Source organism: Brachyistius frenatus, unplaced genomic scaffold (genome assembly GCF_029030835.1).
Source record: "Brachyistius frenatus isolate BFR_SWC_R1_liver_20210118 unplaced genomic scaffold, ASM2903083v1 Contig_17, whole genome shotgun sequence".
Lineage (NCBI taxonomy): Eukaryota > Metazoa > Chordata > Actinopteri > Embiotocidae > Brachyistius > Brachyistius frenatus.
The window spans coordinates 4,583,973-4,606,798 of NW_027210616.1; the positions used below are offsets into that span (position 1 = coordinate 4,583,973).

The 22,826-nt window shown below is 38.8% G+C and overlaps 2 protein-coding genes across 2 annotated transcripts; both read right to left on the reverse strand.

Moving 5' to 3' along the window:
* Positions 1 to 440: 440 nt before the first annotated feature.
* LOC138618634 (MORC family CW-type zinc finger protein 3) lies at positions 441 to 14,627 on the reverse strand. Its single transcript, XM_069694500.1, has 17 exons — positions 14,503 to 14,627; positions 14,313 to 14,385; positions 12,556 to 12,688; positions 12,037 to 12,257; positions 11,586 to 11,733; positions 10,355 to 10,508; positions 9,109 to 9,237; positions 7,858 to 7,977; positions 7,662 to 7,765; positions 7,204 to 7,335; positions 5,576 to 5,692; positions 4,688 to 4,765; positions 4,048 to 4,084; positions 3,542 to 3,954; positions 2,377 to 2,851; positions 1,949 to 2,115; positions 441 to 1,576 (listed from the first exon to the last, which is right to left on the reverse strand). The coding sequence occupies exons 1-17, from the start codon at positions 14,614 to 14,616 to the stop codon at positions 1,420 to 1,422; spliced, it is 2,772 nt and encodes a 923-aa protein (XP_069550601.1). The 5' UTR covers positions 14,617 to 14,627; the 3' UTR covers positions 441 to 1,419.
* A 1,269-nt stretch (positions 14,628 to 15,896) lies between these two features.
* Positions 15,897 to 22,027, reverse strand: pmt (phosphoethanolamine methyltransferase). The gene is made up of 12 exons (XM_069694505.1): positions 21,927 to 22,027; positions 20,433 to 20,604; positions 19,938 to 20,093; positions 19,525 to 19,661; positions 19,246 to 19,397; positions 18,910 to 19,098; positions 18,416 to 18,505; positions 18,207 to 18,296; positions 17,999 to 18,121; positions 17,659 to 17,790; positions 16,623 to 16,739; positions 15,897 to 16,515 (listed from the first exon to the last, which is right to left on the reverse strand). The coding sequence occupies exons 1-12, from the start codon at positions 21,934 to 21,936 to the stop codon at positions 16,405 to 16,407; spliced, it is 1,479 nt and encodes a 492-aa protein (XP_069550606.1). The 5' UTR covers positions 21,937 to 22,027; the 3' UTR covers positions 15,897 to 16,404.
* Between the last annotated feature and the right edge of the window lie 799 nt (positions 22,028 to 22,826).

Here is a 22,826-nt window from a genome sequence, read left to right on the forward strand (position 1 = left end):
GGGAGGTCTGCTATGATAACATCAGATTAGACTTTATTGTCCTGGGAGAGAGGTTTGTCTGGGAAACACCGCCCTCCGCTGTAATGCCCTCAGTAAATACAACCAAGTAAATACCTATCATGAAAAGTTTGTCCGCCACTAAACTTTTATAAATAGGCTATTAATAAACAATTTATTCATACAACTTTTAGCTTGCCAGGTCAATTGTCCAGCATGAACCTGGGTGGAACATCTGGACCAAAGTTAATTTATTAATAACTTGACTACTTATTTGAAGGTATCTAGTGATGGATTGCAAACATTTATAACAGAATTATTACCAAACAGAAAAGGGAAACAAAAGTCAATAAAGTCGTGCTTTTGTAAATGGTTTGTCAGGACAGAAAAATCTTCCCCCTAATGCACTGTTAATGCTGTAAATATAGTAACACACATCACACTGAGCAAACAAATTGGTTTAATAAAAAAGGTAATACAACTTTATGGAAGATCCAATTAACTACGTGGTCCAAAAACAAACATACACACTCAAAAAACACAACATTTCAGAGCTCTTGACTCAACACTTTTTCCAAATGTGGGTATTTGAGAGAAGCACGTTTCTATTTACAGGCTTTACTTTCCCCTTGTGGCAAATAAGATGTACTGCATAACTTCAAAGCTGCATTTTACATTTACGTTTTAAAAACTAATAGGGCAGTGTACAACAGAAATCTTCAGTAAGTCTTGTTTGTCATAGACATGTAAACAAATTCACTTCTGATAGAATACATTAACCACAAGTGTACTACTGATTTAAAGTCCATAAAAACAGCATCAAAAGCAAACGAAAGACTGTATATAGTATTTAAAAGGATGTCACAGTACAGAGATGCTAACAAAAAATGTGGGTGTACAAGAAAGCTTCATAGTTATTCGGATTAGGGGGTTGGTGCTTCATCGTTTATGATTTATTACAAGAACATAAATTCCAGTACAACTGTTGTTTTCTTTAGTTTTCTTAATAAAACTAGTCTGCAAAATAGTTCTTCATATCTTTGTGCCTCTTCTTCATTGATTTTTGCATAAAATTAATTCTATTTTAGCATGGTAAACTAATCCGAGCTGGTGCGACTTTAGACATAAACTCTAATTTGAAACACACTGAGTTACTATCATAGGTACACGTTGTTATTTATTTCTTCACTGCACACCGACTTCCATGTGGACATCAAAATATTATATTTTGGCATTTGTCCACAAGTACTATCGTTAATTGAACAATAATATAAGAATGCCATAACTTTCCAAGTGAGCATGAAGTGATAATTATTAACTGTATTTATTTTATTTAGGTTAGACATAGTTTTATCAACCCAAACTTTGAGTAAGAATATAAAAAACCTCATAACAAAGGACATCTGTTGGACTTATTGCTGATCATAGTTTCAGTGAGTTGACCTCTATGATCTGCTGTAGGATGCTGTCCACATCCGTGGTCTCTAGACTGATGCCGGTCAGGTCCAGTTGGGGCAGGAGGGCTGTGAGAAGCGACACCACGTTGTTACGGATGTCACGCAGATTCTCCTGTGCTGATCTAATTGGACAACAGCTTCATTATAAAAAACTAGACAACCATAACAGCCTGGAAAGTCAAACTCAATCACAAATAAAGTGAAGGAAAACCAAAGTTTGGACTGATATTCATTTCATATGTAACACATACAATGATAGTTAATACACTGTGAAACTTGATTTACTGCTATCTGCTACCAAATTCATTTAATTGTACATTTTGTTTTTTGTACAGTGTACATGAATTCAAATGATAAAAATGTAGGTGTCAAACAGCATGAGCCCAATACAAAAATGCAGTTCAGCAAAAAGGGTCAAAAAGTTAATTTCTTTAAATACAGCAAATGGTGTCTGTATATGTGACTACATGTGCATGTCTGTCTAAAGCACTTACCTGCTGTCCTCATGGGCCTCGCTGTCGGTCATCCTGCTCTGACTTTCGGTCTTCTCTCTCCTGGGTGTGTTCTGCTCCGGCTGGTCCTTTATCGGCTCATAAGCAGCTCTCTCAGCCTGGACCACCAGCCCCAGAGGTCCCGCAGCCCGAGTGGTTGAAGGAGAGCACTGATACACAGCAGAAGATGTAGAAATTTGCTTTTCGATCTTAATTTAAGATTTGTAAATCTGAGCAGATTTAGATAGCTTGAAGTAAAGCATGTTATGTTGCCTCCCAGTTCTTTTTAATTTAGTATATTTTATATTTTAACAAAACAATCCAGTTATTAACCGATTTTGGAAAGTAGAAAATACATGTTTTCCATCTAGGTCAAGCAAATTTTACAGAAATAACTGCTGCAGAAATATCAATTTAACATGTTTGCTGACCTCGGCTACGTTCGTCTGGCAGCCGACCTCTCTGCTCGCTGTGGATAGTGACAACCCTTGTGTAGGCTTTTCATTGCCACTATCTGCAATGGTCATCGTGCCTTGGGTTGTTTTTGTGATTTCCAGACCTAGAAAGTTCCGTAGCCTCTGAACCTCTTTCTCTAACCCAGCCAGCCTCTGCACTTTACCTTCCCGGTCAACCCCATCTGCAGACAGTGACCTGCTCCGTTGTCCCTCTGTTCGACTCAGTGGGGAAACCATTACAGTCTGGGTGGAGGGGAGCATGTGGGTCCAGGTGTGGCTGGGGGGGGTTTGCTGCAGCGTGTCTGACTTTTTTTCTGAGGACAATGTCTTGAATGTATATATTTGTTTCCCAAGATGCAAATCTTCTGCCATATTTCCTGAGTCAGGCTGTCGCGCTCCCCAAAGCTTCTTTTTCACGCAGTAAAATAATGATTTGGACTTCCTTTTGTGGCTAAAGAAAACAAAGATTAGTCAGTTAATAACTTAAACGTCCATATTGGTGTTTTTGCATTTCTTTAGCTCATAAACTACAAACTCTCTATTTGTGTTATTTACAACCATTTCCTAAAGCATGTTTTTAGCGTGATTTCCCACCTTGCAGGCAAATTAGCATTCCATTCAAATGTTTGTTATTCAATTCATGATATTATCCCATGGTAAAACAGCTGAAACCAGAGACGCTGTTACTCAGACGTGTGTTCGTGACATTTTCTTTTTAAAAACAAAAACCAGTCGTAAGTCGTGTCTCAATTTGGAACTGGTGATCCCCCTGCCCCCCCCCCCCCCCCTTTTTTTTTTTTTTTTACAAGAAAATACATTCAAATTTGTTGTGTAATTACTCTCTCTCGAAACAGTGGCTTTGTCCCAAATAATATTATGAAATAAAAATAAAATTACCACCTTGCAGTTGTATGCCTCCGCCAACCACCATTTACATACACGTCTGTCAGGAGTCATATAATACTGCATAAGTATTGAGTTAGGCCAATAAAGCAGAATCTGGCACAACAAAAAGTAGCCATGACGGTAGACAACGCTTTAAATATGGATGTTTATATGGAAGTTTTCATTAAGGTGCCAAGGAGTTTGACCTTTTTAAGTGGAGAGTCTGAATTGACATATAGTTTGCAATATACTGTACCTTAAAGCGTTTGTGTACTCGTCTTCTTTCTCCATCGTCCCCATATTTGTGTCTTTTGTCTTATTGCTCTCTTCATCTTCAATCCACTGGTCGTTTGTTTCATTTTCCACAAGCGTCAATCCTTGTGTGATTTCATTCTTGTCTTTAATGACTGTGTCTCTTCCTGCACGTTTCTCTACTGTGTGTGTGACATCTGTGACAGACCATTTCTCTGCATCGCCATTTGTGTGTGTGTCAGCGTGATCATCTGCGAAGTGATCTGTGTTTGTCTCCTCATGTTCCTCTGTATGGCACTGGCTTACTGTGGTTGTATGTTCAGGTGTGTGTGTGGACTGGGAGGTGGGCTGGATCGGCTCTGATGAACTCCGTGCCAGGATTTTATGCTTAGGCACTTGTCCCTGGAAATCACACACCTGCAACACACACAACCAAAGACTCAAATGAAATATGTCCAAATGTGGTAGAGGTAAAACTGTCAGTGACACAAAAAAAGACACTTCACATACCTGTAGTGATTTTTCTCGTTTTCTGCTTTTGGGCTCTCTGCAAGAACAAAAAACATGCAAAAGATCAAATGGAGACGTGTAACTTCTATAAAGATATTTTTCTGTGGCTTGCTCTAAAAATGTCATCTCTGTGGTGATTCTAACACAACAAGAATGCCTGTTTATTTTTAGCAATATCAAAGTATTAAAACTCTTTTGCATTTATGAGCAACACATCATCATATTTTAAAGTACTGACATTTTAGTCCAACTTAGCTGTCAGGCAGAATATAGCAAAACTAAACCTTTCTCTGATTGTAAGATACACACAGTCACGTGGAAAACCACCGGAAATAAGAGCATGAAACTGACAGATGGAAACCACAAAACCTGCATACACACTTACACACTCTCACGCATGCACGCGCACACACACACACACACACACACACACACACACACACACACACACACACACACACACACACACACACACACACACACACACACACACACACACACACACACACACACACACACACACACACACACACACACACACGCACACCTACAAAAAGAAAGCAGCATGAAACGGCCGTCCATTTACAAATCCTCACAAACCCTGTCAAACTTTGAGAGCGCTACAGAAATGGGAATTTACAGTTTCTTGTTGTTTTTCTGGTAGCTGGGTGTTAACAGCTCCTCGCTGTCTTCTGCTTCCTCTGGTGAAGAGCAGCTTCTGAAAAGACAAAGATACATGACATGGAAACTCAACTAAAAGAGAAGGGTACAACAAGGGATTCATACAGGGGACAACGTGGCTCATGTTTGATGTGTTAACCTCTGAACCACAGTGTGCCCCAAAATTTGAAGGACTACAGATTTGAAGGACTACAGATACAAATTTAATAAGGAACGGTCCACATTGGTGCAGCAGAGATCGAGATATCCTGACCCTTTAATACCCGGTGTGAATCAAGATAAAAAAAAAAAAAATGCTCTTGCATTTCGTTAGTAGTATCGTTCTTTAAACCCTTACTGCCTTCTAAATGCCAGTCTCCACTGTGCTCTCACTTTATAAAACAAACACTAACATTTATAAGTCTTAAGATTTGTAAGATAACCCTGATAACATCTGCCTTGAAGTTAGTTTGCAGTTCATTAGCTTGCAACATGGTTATCTAGAATACAGGCAAGGAAATGAGGAAAGGACTGAGCTTAATAGGGCTACTAGTTGTAAAGCGTGGGTATCGGTTTACTCCGGGAAATAACTAGTCTGAACTCTATCTGTACTCTCTCTATCCCAAGGAGTCAGTGCACAGCAGCAGAGATATTCCTGATTTTAAAGGACATATGAATTTATGGATATAATTAGCCAGCCCATAAAATGTCCACTAATAATAAATTATTCCCAATTAAACCTGCGTAACACTGCTACCGTGATACCTCTGATCCTGATGGCAACAATGTAAACAGTCCTCCCAGACTGTATTTGTTGTTAAAAATTTTTTTTTAATAAAAATCACAAAACATTATGAAAAATCCCCACCTGTATCTTGGATTGGGGTTCTGGTTGCAGGTCCAGCTTTCAGGAGTGACTTTGTATTGGATTGTAGGGACGCTTCGCCACTTCAGACATTCTTCACACTGCAACCACATTGGACCCCTGTAAATAGAACCACATGAGATCTGTCTGTAAGCAGAAGTTGGCATTGAAGGGGAAGTTCAATGACCAGAGATAATCATAGTTAGAACTATTTTGAAATGATTATTATTATATTATTAGTGAGTTTAGATTTGTGCACATAAATTTACAGTACCTGCTAAAGAGCCATACACAAAATAAAACTATTTTCAGTTTAACCCCTGTATAGTTTCTATTTTAGTCCACCATATAAATTATGCTCTGCATTAGTTATAAACGTTTTTGCTGTTCCCTGCCTCAGCATATTAACTCCGGAGGCCGCGTCTCACTTCTCTAGTTTCAAGTTCTGCGAAAAAAAAAATCTATTTTCACTATCCGGTGCTTTGACGAGTTCCTGCATGAAAGGGTTTATCAATTGACCTGCATCCTTCTGGCTTGTTAATGTCAAAAGGCTCAAAGAATGCAGACAAGTTACTTTCAATTTCCACCTGGCACACATTTTGAGCCGTGTGGACCACACGAACCAAAATCTTCTTTCAGTGGCACCGCACACGTATTATACTAATTATTAATCATTTAAAGCAACATTATGGGACTATTCTACCTTAGAGTAACAGCTTCAAAATAATTTTTGTTAAAATGTACGGCTCCTCCTTCTGTTCTTGACTTTAACATGGACTAAATGGGTACAATCTCCTGTGAAAAGTGCGTAATGCCTTACTCTCAGTATGGACATCATGTTAGAGGCGAAGAAATGAAAGAGGGTGTTGATGGAGGAAGGCTAAGGAGAGAAAAAGTGAGAGGACCCGAGAAAGAGGCCGAACGGGTATAAATCTCAAACTGGCTTTTAGTCATTGGTGAGACTGTTGCAAAGTAAAAAGTTGCATGACAGACATCAAGCTGGCCTTCATGGTGTTGGACTATTGAGTAATATTAGCTGTATTACATTGTCTTTTGTTGTTGCACTTGCTAGGTGTTCAGCTGTGCCAGTTAAATTGTCGACTCATTTGTCCGTTAGTGTCCCATGTATTATGACTGAAGTGTGCAACACGATTGCTGGATTGTATTGAAATTATGATCTTGTGCGATTATGATTTGTAATCGACTTGTAACAGAGGCCGCTGCTCCACAAAAGTTGCATAGCTTTAAATTCTGATAATATAATAGTAATACAATTAATTTAAATCTAAGTGCCTTACACATAAAATGAGGACACTTTGAATAAGGAAAATAAGCAAAAAAATTATGTAAAATTAAAAAAAAAAACTTTGCAACAAATACAAGTCTTAAATCTCAGATTATAAACTGAATTGGGTTCAGCATTGTGGATTGAGGGAGGGAGAGTGATCCAGAGCACAGCTGCAGCACTGAAAGCTCTGTCTCACAGAATACAGGCGGGTGTGAGGGTGAGAAGGAGTCCATAGTCTGACAGCAGAGTGCAACGGGAGGTTTAGAGTTATGAAGACACTGCAGGAGGAGAGGGAATTTTCATAACTTGCACTACAACTGTAAGAAAAACAGTTGACACTCACTCATTAGCGTCGCCATCATGGACTTCGTTTTCATCTTTGTCTAAGGCCTGAAACTCTCGCTCTCTGGCCTTCTTCTCCGTCACCTCTTTCCAGTAGTCGTTGAGCTTTAGGCCCAAAGCACCAAGGGTGAGTCTTTGAAGTAGAAAAACAGCAGAAACAACTGTACAACTGCACAAACACAAGTATGTTAGGTAAATAGTTAATCACAGTCACTGAAGAAAACGAGCTTGTGTTGTCAAAATGACTGTGATTAATGCTGTAAAACACACCGAGCGTCATATTTGCATAAATTATATGCAAAAAAACGAGCTGTATTTAAGTCACTAGTGCTGTGTTTGCTCATAACAGTATAAGCAGGCTACAATATAAGCAGCATGTTCTGCCTTTATGTGTTGTAGCTTAAGCAGCTAGTTAACTACACTCATATTAGCAGCAACATCTTGTGTGTTTTGCTGTACCTGTATTCTTTTGTGTACTCAAAGTCTTGCTTGTTATGAGCAGGTTTGAGAAAGTTGCACTCGATGATGCCGATGACCCCGAGTCCTGCTCGTTGACCTGAGGCCTGGAGGAAATTTTGAGATTTTAGTAGAGGCACTTACCCAGAGTAAAACACTCTGCCTGTCATGTATGGCCATATACAGTATAATCCCTTACCTTTAGCTGGCAGCCCACTTTCTCGTATGCTTTAATGAGTCGATTCTTGTGGTACATCATGATGCCGTAATGGTCCTTGTTTTTTGGGTTTAGGCCAAAGGTCACCTTTACTTTCTCTTTCTGATGGACACCAGTTAAGGCACAGCACTGGACATTGGCAGTTTTCAGAATAATTTATAACAGGTCATGTAAATATTCAGCAAGCTCAAGATGCAGTATCACTGGACAGAAGCAAAAGCCAAACTGAATCTTTTATGGTTAATATTAATTAAAGAAATATTAATGCCAATACATTATTGTTGAAACTGCAATTTTAAGTATAAGGAAACGGTTTACTAGACAAAATTCAACGGTGTAGCAATGTTTATAATATAAATGATTATGTATAATACTAGGTCGATATAAGAGCTTGTATAACTTTCAGTAGCTGTGTCAAAACAATGCAATTTTTTACAAAACATTTCTTTCAATTAACAACATAATCCCAAATTGGCAAAAATTCCATTTAACTCAGGATGTAATGAAACAAAAATATTCAGCCAGACATTTAACATCAGCTTTTGGTACTTGACAGTTTTTCTCTGGTAAAAAAAAAAAGTACAGATAGTAATCCTTAACAATGAATAATTGGCGAATGTTTAATCTGTGACATTATTCACCTCCCCGAATACAGAAATTTGTTAGCATTATCTTGACTGTTCAAGCTATTAACTGTAGAAATAATCCTGAATTTTTATATAGCCTTTATATGGCTTCAAGTCTATTTTGGTGGATTTGGTCAGCATTAAAAGTTTTGAAAATATACTGTGGAACAAATTTTGCATTTTCATAGCCACTTTCTTTGTTTGAAATACTGTGTTACAAAATACATTGTGCATTTGAATCGTGGAGAAAAGGTTTGTATAATAATCCAATTTACAACAAGAATTTTCAGTCTGGTGCTGAGCAACATGAGTGGTTATGCTAAACCAAAACACTGTTGTGGTACTAAAACAAAGTCCCAGCTCCAAAGTTCTCCATTTTCAGGTCTTCAGGGGGCACGAGATAATCAAAAAATATGTAGGTAAAATGATGATGCATTCTAAATACATATGAAAAAGACATGAATGGGAAATAGCATGTTTGTTTTAATTTCCCTTTTCAAACATCTTTTGGTAGTTTTGCACTGCCTGATTCATCTCCAAAGGCTACGAGCTTCCTACTTCCTATTTGCATCTGAATATAGGCATTTAACAGCGCGTGTGAGGATACACTGAAGTGAGGTTTGTACACGTCGTGCTCAATGTGCGTCAGCCTCTTTGACACCAGCTTGACCAGAATCTTCTTGCCCCTCAGTATAATCTGTGTCCTGGGCTTCAGGTACAAGATACTGAGGTAGGCCTGAGACGAACAGACAAGGAGAGAACGTAAAAAAGGGGGCATTTTAAATTTAAAGCACCTGCTGCTGACTTACTTTTCAGTCTGACACCACCAATTGGCACTCTTTAGTAACCTATTAACCTCTATAATTGAGCTTTAAAACTCTTAAGACATGAAAAACATGATCTGCAAACTACTGTAGATCTAAATGTGAATCTTTTTTTTCTAACCGTTAAAACAGAGTTGGGATTTAAAAAAACAAAACTCACAATTTCAACATGGCTTTAAAATGAAACTGGGGCAGTGTTACTACTAAACCACAAGTGTGCCAGCAGTAATGAAGACAAAGTTTGCGCTTGAAACTGGATCACATACTTACACTCAAAACTATCCTCCACACACTCACTTACACTCACAGCACTTGGAAGACACACTTAAACCACAACCACTGCACCTCTGAACCCTGAGTTTTTCTTTAATGCTAATCTTAAAACCCATAAGCCTAAAATCCTCCTCAACGAGTCTAAATTATAAACAAACTATAAAAGTCAGTTTATAAACTGTGAAACTATAATTAGGGCGTCATGGTTGAAGGCCTCCGCCAATCAGTCAAATTGCATTTCACATCCATCTCTGCCCAGACTCATTTGATATTTGTGATTCTGATACACAAACTTGTAGACATGACAGTAGACAATTATTCAAACATGGCAGTTGGTGTAAAGAAGCTGCAAATATAAAAACGTGGATGCTTCAAACATATCCGCTACCCAACAGCACAAGAGATCTAAACAATCAGCACAGTTTCAAGATGGACACTCAATATTAGTGTCACCAATTCAGTATCTAATTAAATGTGTAATATGGTCACAGTCTCCCCCTCTGTTCCTGAGATATGAATATGAATATTGACCAGAACATTATGGTTTTTTTAATTTCATTTTTGCATGCAAGTGAGCGTTTGTGTCAAATTTAAATAAACTCCCTTAGGGCGTTCCTGAGATATTGTGTTCACAAGAATAAGCTGGACAACACAAACACATAATGCCTGTGGCCTCAGTCTTATTTTCATAAATTCTATAATTAAAAGTACCTCGACGGTTGTATGTGTTTGAGATGTTATTTTTTATTGACTCACTCTGAGACTGTAATGCATTTCTGGGATGTTCTGCTCAGCTCTGAAGGATCCACTGTTCCTCAGACCCTTCTTCAGCTCCTCAATGTGAATCTCGGGCAAACGAAGATCACTTGCATCGGTCTCAAAGTCGATCTCCGACTTACCATCTTTGGCTCTTCAGGACAACACAAAAAAGAAGCAGTTGTTAGAACAGCTCATGACACATTTTGTTTCACATGCCTTGGATGTTTAGGGAGAAACAAATCTGGCAGATAATCCAGTTTTATGTGAAGTAGATGTCTTTGTAATGAGTTTATTGGTCTTCAGTTTGAAACATAAAATTAGGTTTGCACCTGGCACTGTGTCAAATTGGCATGATTTGAATGCCTTTAGGTAATTTTAATAAGTGCAGTTCATAGTGACTAACAGTTCTGAGCATTTTACAACAATCTGAATGTAGATCACAAATTTTACGTTGAGAAGTCCACACAAAAAGGAGATTTGCTGTTTATTTGACGATGAATGTTTTGCTTTTGGTTTTCAATGGGTGTTGCTTTGCATGGATTTGCCTGATGCCATGCATAAACAAATAGCATATGTTCATACCTATTTGCCTTTCCCTTTGTGCCTGTGCTCATCAATCTCATTCGACCTACGCTCAACACATCTACTTACACACTCTAACCAAGTTTAGCGCAAACAGCTAAAGGAATAATTTGTCATTTTGGGAAATGTGCTTATTTGCTGGAAAATAACAGGACTGACATCATTCTTTTGTATGTGTTACACATAAAGTTACAGCCAGGAGACATAGCTTTGTTAAAAGACTGAAAGCTAGATTGTCTTTGTTCAAAAGTATCTTTAAAGCTTACTAGTTAAGATATTTTATCTCATGGGTGATCATTTCTACAATATGGGTTGCAAAAAACAACAAAGATTGAACATGTTAATTTAGTTAGCCTAAGAGATACTGGTAAACAGATTTTGTTGCAGGCAAACTGTTTAACCTGTTTTCAGTCTTTAAGCTGAGCTAAAAAAAAAACATCTCGTGACTATGGTTCACACTTTAAGGTCAGATATGAGAGTGGTTTTAAGTATCATCTAAATCTCAGGAAACTGTTTAGTATACAGGAAAGTGTATTTTTTAACCAAATTTGAGATCCCTACCATGCAACTGGTGAAAGGAAAATGTTTTAACATTTAATACATTCGTCTTTCAACCAAATTCAGTATGAGCAAATGTGATTCTGACCTGCGGATGTTCCAGATTAATATCTTGGTGCCTTTTTTGGAGGCAATGGAGTCGAAGTGTGCATGTATCTGCTCCTGGGAGTTGATGATGGAGTGCTGGAGGATGGCTGCCAGGCTGGCCTCTGAATCCTCAGTCACAACCAGCGACTGTAACACTGAATTAAGGTCCGTTTGAAGCAGTATGCATGATGACAAACATATTCTCCGCCATTAGTAAATAAATTATCTTCCATTATAGAATACTCCTTTATGGCAGCCTTCCATCTGGTCTGCCTATTTAAATACCAGTCAGTGACATTCAAAAGATTTGCTGTGTATCCTCATGATTATGTTGTTAATGGTAACTAGCAATCACACTAAGAAATCATGAGGACATACTGATGCAGTGTATCTAAAGGTTTTAATATTCTCTTCTTTTCTCTGCTAATGGCCCATTCGTATGTGAAGGATATTGGTTTGTTGGCTGAAGGGGACGATGGGGACGATGACAGCCTGGGCTTTGATATTTTCCAGGTAGGTCTGAGACAGCATGCCCACTGTCTGACAGCCGCCATTCTTGGTGAAGATGAGAGTGTCGCGGCCCAGACGCATGGAGCCGGACTTGAAGCCGTTTCCGTACACACCAATGGCCTGCTGACTGTCCTTACCCGAGCCCTTTTCTGTAAAACCAAAGCTGGACACAAAGGTGAAGGGGACAGTGAGCATATAAGGATGTGTGTTTGTGTGTCTATTTCACAAACAATTTAGGATTATTTTCACTGGAGAATGAATTGTTATTAATCAGCAGTCATTTGAATTATCAAATGTCAGAACAGTGATAACGATTTTCTAGAATTTGTGAATTTCAAAAATTAGATGAATCGGATGGATACTTAAAGGGAGAGAGTGTGTGTCGTTGGGTTGAATGAGGTAAGGAACACAGTGTGTTTCTGATGCTACATGCTTTGAATTGAAAACTTCACGTGTCTCACCTGAGCATCTTGTGCAGTTTGTTGGGGGTCATGCCGCTTCCATTATCAGTGAAAGTTAGACAGAGCTGATCGGCCTCATTAACAACGTCTATCCAGACCTGTTTAGCGGACACACCAGGATCTGATGCATTATCTAGAACAAGATGGACAGAAAATTAGAGGTGAGAAAAGAGAGATGCTACATGACTTCTGCAAAAATGTACGATGCTAATTTCTACAGGCATACTTATATTCAGAATAGCAATTTATATGAGGAGAAATCAAAAAAGTGTGTAGACAGTTCCTCTAGCATGTGAATGGAGCACAGCATGGAGCAGAGGGAAGATATAACCTTCATGAGTAAATATTCTAAGTTACGTTCCATTATTAACATCACCCGTGTTACACGTTTTTATGACCACTGGTACGTAACCATTTGTGATTTCAACATGGACTAACAGTAAAACTTGAGCAGAGAGGGCACATCAAATTTTGTTTGTGATTTTTGTAGAACACAGGGACAGTAAACCGAATCCTATGTATGGGAGGGCGAAGGGTAACAATCATCATGTTGCGGGTGAGAAACCTGTGAGTACGCCACAGCAGAACTCAGTGTTGACCTTGGGGAACAAATTCACAGTGCACAACCCCGCATGTACAGTCACAAAATATTACAAACATCTGATAAACACCATAGCTACAGCTCAAAAACAATAGTGTTGATATTGTGTACAGTGAACCCTCGTTTTTCGCGGGGGTTACGTTCCAAATAGAAACCGTGATAGGCGAAATCCGTGAAGTAGTAACCTTTATTTTACAATTGAAATAGATAGAACTGGACATTAAATATATCTACGTTACATATAGTCGTAATGTGATTTCAATGCACGATGCAAATCCGTGAAGCAGCGAGACCGTGAAAGGTGAACCGCGTTATAGCGAGGGTTCACTGTATACAGTATTTCTTTCCATTTAGTCCAGAAGCTGCTACGGCATAGTATGTGTTAGTTTTATCAGACTTCTCTAACAGATACCATGCATTAGTTGTATCTTATTGAGGATCTTACAACCTGATCAATAATTAAAACTACAGAGTAAGAATTTGCATCTTATCGAGTCATTATTCTGAATTGCAGAGACATTTACTCCCATTATAAGCATTCGTTTCTGAAGTTGCAAGTTCAAACTCCCAACTGCACTCTGTGATCTGATCGTTGAGTCATGTGAGCACAGACACCAGTTTTGTGATGTACACTGGTGCGTCTACATTTCGACGACGCATTCCCCTGGCTATTCCTGCAAGACACCATTGCAGCCAACAGACGGTCGGCACGACTGAACCAATGAGAGATCACAGAGTGGAGGGAAGACAACACTGGCAGGTCACACAGACGATCGATCGAATGATTCGTATGCAGCACTAAAGTCTAAAATTGTTTGACCAAAAATGCTTCTCTTTTATACGACAGAGTTGTAAAGACTATACTGTTAAAAGTGTATTAGAGAATACAAGGATTTACATGACGATATAAACAACAATAATCTAACTTGTCACAACGTAATGATCACCCCAGCCCTACGAACACACAATTTTAAGCATGCAAGTGTTAAACCGTTGCGGGTGTGAAAGAGGAAGTCCATTCGGTCCAGCGCTCGGTGTGCGGCAGTGGAAGAGCGCATGAAATGAAACCATGAAAAGTTGTACCAACAAACAGCGTGCAGGTGCACAGGAATAGCCTATGCAAAGTTTGAGAGTAATTCTTCATTTTGTTGCCTACCTATTAATTCTGACACAGCGCTGAAAGGCCAGGTGTGACTTGTAGAGTTGCTGTTCAGGAAGGAAGGACTCATCTGGAAAAGAAATTTGATCAAAGTTAGTGAGCGTTCATTTTTGCCCCTGCAGCAAAAGTCTTTATGGAACTTAATATGGCAAAAAAAAAATACAAATCTTCTATATAAAATACGTACAGAACTCAGGCGGATCCCATGCTCGCTTAACCTCGCCATGACTCGCAGCTGGATATATTGCCTCTTGTGTTGTCTTCTCTCTTCCACGCAAGTACGTAATTCACAGCAACGCATGTGGGCGCGTCCTGTGGGCCGCTGGCAGAGGAAGTCAGCTGAGATCAACTGCGAGCTCAGTCAGAGCGATGGGAAAGCTGTTTTTCAACTGTTTACATTTTTATGTGAGGATGCAGGCTATCAATTTGAAGTTTCTCTTTGACTCTGCTTCTTAGTTATGCACATGTTTCCAAGTCTTGTGGAAGTGGTGATGTACACACATCGTCGATAATCATTTTGATATTTTGCCTTTCTGCATACACGTTTACGTTTGACGCTTCGAATATGTTTTGACAATAATGTCTGCGCACTTTTAAAAATGAGCCATTTAGAATAAATAATTTTACTTCTGTACTGCAGTATTGCTATTTTGACATAAGTAAAATATCTGAATACTCCACTCATCTTCAGAAACATCTGGTGAATACTGAACATGTCTGAATCATTTACTGCAAAGCTGGACAGTGGGTGTCGCACAGGAACATTTGGACAATCAGATGTCGGCAAATATAAAGTGGATCCAGTTCCAAAGTTTTGTCTAAATTAATTCGCAGCTGTTCAGGGCTTATTTAGCCACAGTTTGAGTGAAAAACACACCTTTGGTATTGAGTTAACGTTTCAGGAGGAAGTCTTGTAACGCTGCGACGCAGCGACGCAGTAGCTGCTGCGAATGCATACCTCCCCCTCGGATGAACACGTCACACGTCGACAAAACTTGTCATGTTGATGGCTTTTAAATAGGAAACACAGATACACCTTCTCTAGAGAGGCAAACTGAAAATGGAGACAATGTCCCCCCCCCCAAAAAAAAATTCTTAAAGCAGTTAAACTAGTTGTTGAGCCGGTTGATTTTGATGTTTCTAAATGTCCTCCAATTTGTTTACTGCAGCTGACTCCATTTGCCTATTTGATGGCTCCACTTGCCATTGGGAGTTCTGCCCCCGAATACTTCTTAAATATAACTTTTTTTTAGGCCAAATATGGGGTTTAGACAAGTACACATGGACTGATCACACATTATATCCTGCATATTGTATTGCATAATGTTATATTTTAATACAAAAATGGCATATTAAAGTATCAAATCCCATTTTATGAAACAATCTTCACTGTTTTTGATACAGGTTGTATCATGAGAAAGATAATTTCATAGCTTGGTAGTGGCACTGGTTGTGGGTTTTCAAAAACGGTCTATTTAAAAAAAAAAAAAATCAACACTAAACAGCAGCTACTGTGACCACAAGCTGCAATCACAACTGGTACATATTAAAACAGTCAAGTCAGTGATGTTATTTCGGCAGGTTTATTTTTCAAAAAATTTGCTCACATTAGACACCATAAACCCTAAATTAAATACATTTTGATGCTTATTAAATGAAACTTTTCATTTGTAAGAAATAACGTGTTATATCATCTTTCAAATGTTTCTCAGTATCCTGTCAGTTAATAGTTTTGCCATTGGGGCAAATAAAAAATTATGCTAATCGCTGTCACAGATGACATTTGTGACAATGAATCAACACTTCCTGAGCCCATTTTTACTGTTTATTTACAGTAGGTTAAAGGGATGTATGCTGAGCAGCCTGCTTACCCAGAATGAGATTTGAAGTATGTATACAGTTATTAGGGGCTTTTCTTTTTTTTTTTTTTTTTTTACACTGTGCTGTTAAACGAGAAATAGTGATCGGAAACAATTCGCTCCTGGAAGTACAAGACTACGCTAATTAGAGATAAAATCAGAGCTAAAGAAATGCCGAAAAGTATTAGTTATTTTTTTTTTCTTTTCTTTTCTCCTTTTAGTGCAATCAATCAATCCTTTGTTGCGTAAAAGAGTCCCCATCGTTGGTCTCCACTGTTGGAACGTTCCAGTTTTTCTTTCCATCCATTCACTATTGCAAAGTAGTCCTCTTTAGAGAATTCCTGAGGGAGACAGGGACAGGTATGATGGGCAGTCTTCCAAACAATCAGGGAGGAATTTGTTACAAACAAAACCTATTTTGACACAATTTCTCCCCGTGCATGCTAACCTCAATAAATTCAGCTTTGATGGCCTCTGTTCTCTGTAGTTCTGTCTGGATCACCTGGGTGAACTGTGCAGTTCGGTCTTCTGCTCGAACATTGCATAAACCAGCCTCCTGAATTAACTACAGGATGAGAGACAGAAAAGAGATAAAGCAAATTGGGAACAGCACCCCCACCTGATGGACATGAGTAATACATCAGAAACGAATCTGTATCTGTAAAGGGAAAGACTTTACTTTTTAGGAGTTATAAAATAATCACATTGTTTCACTGCGTTTGGCCACTACAAAGAGTTGAATTATTATTATATCTGTCTGGAGTGCAAGGCAATGCCTCATGAATATCTTTAAGCCAGATGGTAAATTATTTATGGAAGACTTCTAAACATCACTTACTGGTTTGGTGCTGTGGTAAAACAGATTCAGCAAAAAGTATGAAACTTTACTAGCAGAAAACCTTTATTACTGAAAGACATTGTGTGAATCTTGGTTTATTTTGTAAACACAGGATTAAAGGACGACACTTGTGTTTTTAAGTTTTGATGATGTCATATTCACCTGGTTTAAAATTTCTGATGAGAATATATCAGTCGACAAGGATCTGTAGTATGTTAATATTAGAAGTCAGCAGAGGCCCCACGATACGATATTATCGCAACACTTAGGTCACAATATGATAATATGATGACATGTTGAGTGTTGCGATAACATATTTTTTGACGTGTTGCAACTTATTACATTTTTTTTTAACTGCAGATTCTGTCCCCAAAGGAAATTTTGTCAACATCTGTTTATCCATCAGTACATATTATTATGGGTTGTCAAACAGAGAGACTGACCAACACTATCCTAAAAATCTGTCGTTAATGTTGCATGCAAATGATGAATTCATTGATGGATCACTTAGTTTATGATTAGGATGATAAGTGAACAGTGGTCACACACAGTATGAATAAAGAGGACTAAAGTCTCTCAACCTCCCTCTAAGGTCAGTGTTGTCCTCTCATGAACTATTACATAATAAGACTCCACTGTATGTTACCTTGCCATACTGTGAGGGCGTATAGAGCCTGTAGCCTCTCTGTTTGACGTAGGCCTCGAATGCTGGTGTCCAGGGTTTCTCTCCGCAGCAGTAGTCGCTGATAAGCAATTGGCCGCCCGGCTTTAACCAAGACTGGACACAAAGAAACAAATCAAAGATAAGTTATACAGGTTATACTGGATAAAGTGACATACTAGAAATACAAAAATAATCTGGATCCGACATAAATGCTGCTTATATTTATGTTTGTGTATTTTTCTATTTGCAAATTTAAATAAATAACAAAGAAGTGAAATATTTAGAGTTAATTTTATGGTCTTAAGTATGAGCGACTGCTCACATGGAAGCGTTTGAAGAGGGCCTGTTTGTCATCTATGTGCAGGATTGTGTCTCTGCTGTAGATCACATCGAATGAACCTTCTGGAAACGTCCTCTTGGTGGCATCGGCCACCTCAAACTGCACCTGAGGTAGAGAAAATGACATTCATTGAATCATTAGCTGAGCTGTTTAAACCAACACGATAAGGAAGCACATAAAGCATATGTACTGATGGCAGTTCCTCAGTGATTGCTCTCTCCATGGCAATGTCCACCATGTTCTCTGACAGATCCAGACCAAGCACCTCCACTCCAAAGGTCTGAAAAGTAACATAATTATCATCATCGTTGTTGTTCTTGCAATAATTATAATCATTATAAAATCCCTGTATCATCACTATTATATGACCTCATGTATGCCAGATGTTGGGCCTCTTACCTTTGCCATGTAGAAGTCTCCTCCACCAATACCACAACCAATATCCAGAACCTTCTGTCTGGGCTTTAGGTTCAGCAGGTCCACAAACTCCTGTTAACACAAAAAGTTTTTGTTTGATCAAAGTCCTGACATAGAGTGACTTAAACAACTATTCAGACCCCTTTCCTTTTAGCACACTTTACTGTTTTCATCAGTATGACATCGTGAATATGTATTTGATGTCAAAAATGTATTTCTTTTTTTTTTACAAACAAAATACAAATATTAATCTAATTGTGGCGCAAGAGGAATCATCAAGGGATCTGAGCGGAACTGAGTAAATGTATTTTATGCTGTTGTAAACATGATCAACTTCAGCCAGTCATTTACTCGCTGAACTTTTCACCTCATAAACCACACCACTTTGTTCAGTAGTCTTTTTGTGTCCTTTCCAAGTCACACTTACAGATTTCTTACAGCTAATTTCTCTTGTGTTTCCCAGACTTTATTCCTACCTTTGTAGTGCTGGGTCCGCCTGTGCTGACGTAACCGGCCCCAAACATCTTCTCGTAGCGGAGGATGCCGTGCCTGGTGTACTGCTGGTTGTCCAGGAACTGCTGGAAGGTGTTGAATCCATTCTGGGTGTTGGAGGAGCGGGGAACCTTCTCCAGCAGCCAGCAGATTTGATTTGGATTGTTTTTCATCTGGAACAGGAGGAGGACAGGGAGGTGACAGACAGGATGGAGAGAGGAGGGCAGGTGGGGAGAGTCAGATTGAGATGGGGAAACACACTCAGAGGTCTTTATGCTTTAAATCTTATTAAACATTTGGTAAGACTTAAGTGACTCTACCTCAACATAGGTTTGAACTCTCTTTTTCAAAACTATGTCAAAACCAAACTTTTGGCTGCCCTCTGGCCCCTCCATTTGTACTGATGATACCATGTCGTTGTATTGTGTCTCAGTGCGGTAGCAGGTGGGGTTGAAGTCCCTCTTGCTGTCACCTTGGTAAAAAATTTACAAATGAAAACAAATTCTTCTCCTTCAGTTAAGTCACATTCAGCTATTATACATTGTTAATAGTGAATTTAATGAGAGACAGATGAGGACGTTTGATTATTAGTTCAGTACCTGACCGGTGGTTGCAGGACTCTCTGAAAAAAAGGAAGCCGCCAGGCTGCAGCCAGCTAAGCATTTTCTCCATAAAGGACTGCAGCTCCACATCACCCAGGTACATCAGCAGCCAGTTGGAGAAGATGAAGTCAATGCTGAGGAGAAAATGATACGGTTACATCAAAATATAACAGGGGGGATAAGAACGTCTGCACCAACTTTCATTCAAATCCATCCAATATTTGTCGTAGTATTTCACTAAAAACGTCAGATTTGCTATCCATGCAGTAGTTTTTGAGATATTTCAGTCTGAATCAAACTAATGTACTAACCAACTTGCAGACCGGCACATTCCTCGAGCCACACTGCCTCTCACAAAAAAAAAAAAAAAACTAACAAAATGTCAGTTAGCTACAGATGTCTTAACACACCTGTTTGGGGGGACTTCCAGCTTTGTGACATCAGCTTGGAGGAAGGTAGCGTTGCTATGGTGACCATTGTTCTGCCTGTTCTTCTCCACAAAGCTTTCCATGAAGTCCACAGCCATCACATGGGCCGCCTTGGTCAGCAAGTGGCTGGTGCAACGACTGTAGAAACACATTCCAGTGTTATAGCTCCATTGCTACATTCATAAAGTGCTCAGTCAAAAAGCTGCAACTATTAAATGCAGACAGATTAAACCTTTAAGCCTTTTTACATTATAACACTCCTTTTGCTGAGATTTTTTTCTGTATCTCTATCAAAGCTCAAAAGATGACTATCTTTAATTTTTGTAAAGAAATAAGGATTGTTTTTTTTTTTTTTTTTTTTTTTTTTACCAGAACACAGACTGCATGTGAAATGAATCAGAATTCCTCTCGAGTCTGTGTTTTGCAGCCAAATCAAATCAAGACCTTGAAAAGCCTGCTCAGTCTAATGCAACTCACCCAATCCCTGCTCCCAGCTCCAGCACTTTGCATCCAGCCAGACTAGGCAGCATGGAGAGGATCTCTGGCAGTTCCTGCTTCATCAGCTCCCTGGCTTGAGAATCCAGCATCATCTCCTCCACTGTGGTGGCATTGGAGTGCTCCTTCCAAAACGCTGTCATATTGCTCCGAACTGTTGAGGTCGGCAAAACAATTTGAGTGTGAAGCCTTATAATGATATCAGTCTAGTATTCTTCTTTAAAGTAACAGAAGGAAGACGACCAAGAAGAGAAACTTTCATACTGCTTAGTCCAACAAAAAAAGGAACAAGACAATGTAGTGATAAGATAATAGTAATGCATAGAAATAACAGCACTGTGTGCTTCCAATTATTTATTTAAGATTGTGGACAGAGAACAAATAAACAGATACTGCTGAACGGCAAATACATTCTCATCTAAAATCTAAAATCATACTAAAATTAGATGAAGTTCAGTGTACAACACTGGGATCACAAATTATTAATTTAGATTGAATGAACTACTCATAATTGTGTCAACAGCAGGAAATACAGGAATATTTTCTCATGGTATTTCTCCCCGAATATGTGACAAAGTTCAAAGATCGCTGTCTGTGAATCATTACATCATTTTGGACCTAAAACTCATCAAACTTAAATCCCTACAGAGACCCTGTCTGGCACACAGTTTAACCATTAGTCAAACCTGTTTAAGGAATCTAAAACAATACCCTGCTTTGGAAACTCTTTACAGCTACAATGCTGTAAAGATTTTCCCAATTAGTTTTCATCTTGTTCTCTGTCACAGTTTGGGAAGTTTTGGATACTGTTTTTCAATATGGCATGCAGTGTTTTCTATTTCCACATGTTTTAACATTACTTTAAAAGAAGAATTAGGCATAAAATTTAAAACTCTTCACGACAAATACTCCAAATCTTTTGACTTAAGGTTTTTCTCCACTTTGCAGTAGGAAGCCATTGATATGTGACGCATACTTGAAGATAATACAACAAACTTCAGGAACAAAATAACCAAATGCTGGTTGGAATTTAAAAAAAAAAAAAAAAAAAAAAAAAAAAAAAAATGGTGTGTGCTATGGTATTTACATTAAAAGGAACCGTTAAAAAAAGTTGTTGTATCATTCAAAGAATAAACATAAAACAAAGTTTTCTAGAAGTTCCTCTGTTGCTTAACATCCAGTGTAAGGGACTCTGTTCACAGCCCACTACCTGATAACAAAGAACAAGGATAACTGCAGGGTAATACTGAAGCTGACAAAGCTACAGGGATCATCTCAGTCAGTCACATCACTGACACATTCCAGCCCAGTGTTCACAGAAAGAGTACTTCCACCAGCTGAACGAACAATTACAACAAACCAACAGTGGCAGCTCAAACAAAGTCAAAATTTTGGTACTATCCTTCACATCAGGCTTAAAAAACACTTTTCAAGAAAACCTCACGATCAAAGGATCCATTTGTACTGAGCTCATACCGTTTTCCATGGTGGTCTTTGGTTGATAACTGCAGAAATTAATCTACAATGCAAATTCAGTCCGACAATTAATTGTCTCAGTTATAAGAGGGATACTATAAAAAAAACAAAAACCTGGCAATGACAGTGTGCAGGTCGCTCCTCGTGTGGGGGCTCTTTAAATCACACGCCACGTGTAGGAGGTGGTCGCCAGGGAGGAAACTGGCCATTAGGATGCGCCCAATATGCGGGCAGTGGGGGGAGGGGATGACATGAATAATCATATAGGGACAAGAGTCTGCAGGCCATGAGAGGGATTTCCCCTGACAGTGTGCAACAAACTCAGACTTCCCTAAAAGACGACAAAGCGCTATCAGCCACAGATATTTAGTGGGTCAGTAAAGTACACACAGTGTTTTTTTGCACGGTGGTTGGTTCACGTGGTGTGTTATCCTGAACCAGTTCCCAGGTTCATTTTGGCTCAGTTGTGCTGACACGTAGAGAATGTGTCGTGGCATGCGCTCATTGCTCAACATTGCCCCACATAGTTAAGGTGGAAATCGATGATTGTTGTGGTTGTTGAGCTAAACACTGGGATTGTGAAAAGCGAGTGAGCGAGCGAGCGAGAGAGTAGATACAATGAAGACAGAAATTGATTGTGTGTCACTTTTTCTGCAGTCAGTCTTCCAGGTTAAGATTAATGATCAGGGGTTTATTAATTGTGAAAATAAGGCCTACAATTTTCCCATTTTATATAGATCAGTTCAAACTATTAGTAACAGGGCTGTGTATTGGCAAGAATTTGGCAATATGTTAAATAACACGATACAGGGATTTGGATTAAAAAAAAACTTTAATCAATGCTATTGAAATCGTTTTTTTTTTTAATTTTAGTAAAATTGTCACAGGGCCTTGTATATA

Excerpts from the sequence above, each read along its gene's own strand:
- LOC138618634 (XM_069694500.1), bottom strand. The coding sequence starts at position 14,616 with ATGCGTTGCTGTGAATTACGTACTTGCGTGGAAGAGAGAAGACAACAC. Across the intron at positions 10,509-11,585 it reads TTAATCTGGAACATCCGCAG|AGCCAAAGATGGTAAGTCGG; the intron begins GTCAGAATCACA and ends GTTGTCCTGAAG. Across the intron at positions 9,238-10,354 it reads AAATGCATTACAGTCTCAGA|GCCTACCTCAGTATCTTGTA; the intron begins GTGAGTCAATAA and ends TGTTCGTCTCAG.
- pmt (XM_069694505.1), bottom strand. Across the intron at positions 19,662-19,937 it reads CTGGAAGTCCCCCCAAACAG|CATTGACTTCATCTTCTCCA; the intron begins GTGTGTTAAGAC and ends TTTTCTCCTCAG. Across the intron at positions 16,516-16,622 it reads TCAAAGCTGAATTTATTGAG|GAATTCTCTAAAGAGGACTA; the intron begins GTTAGCATGCAC and ends TGTCTCCCTCAG.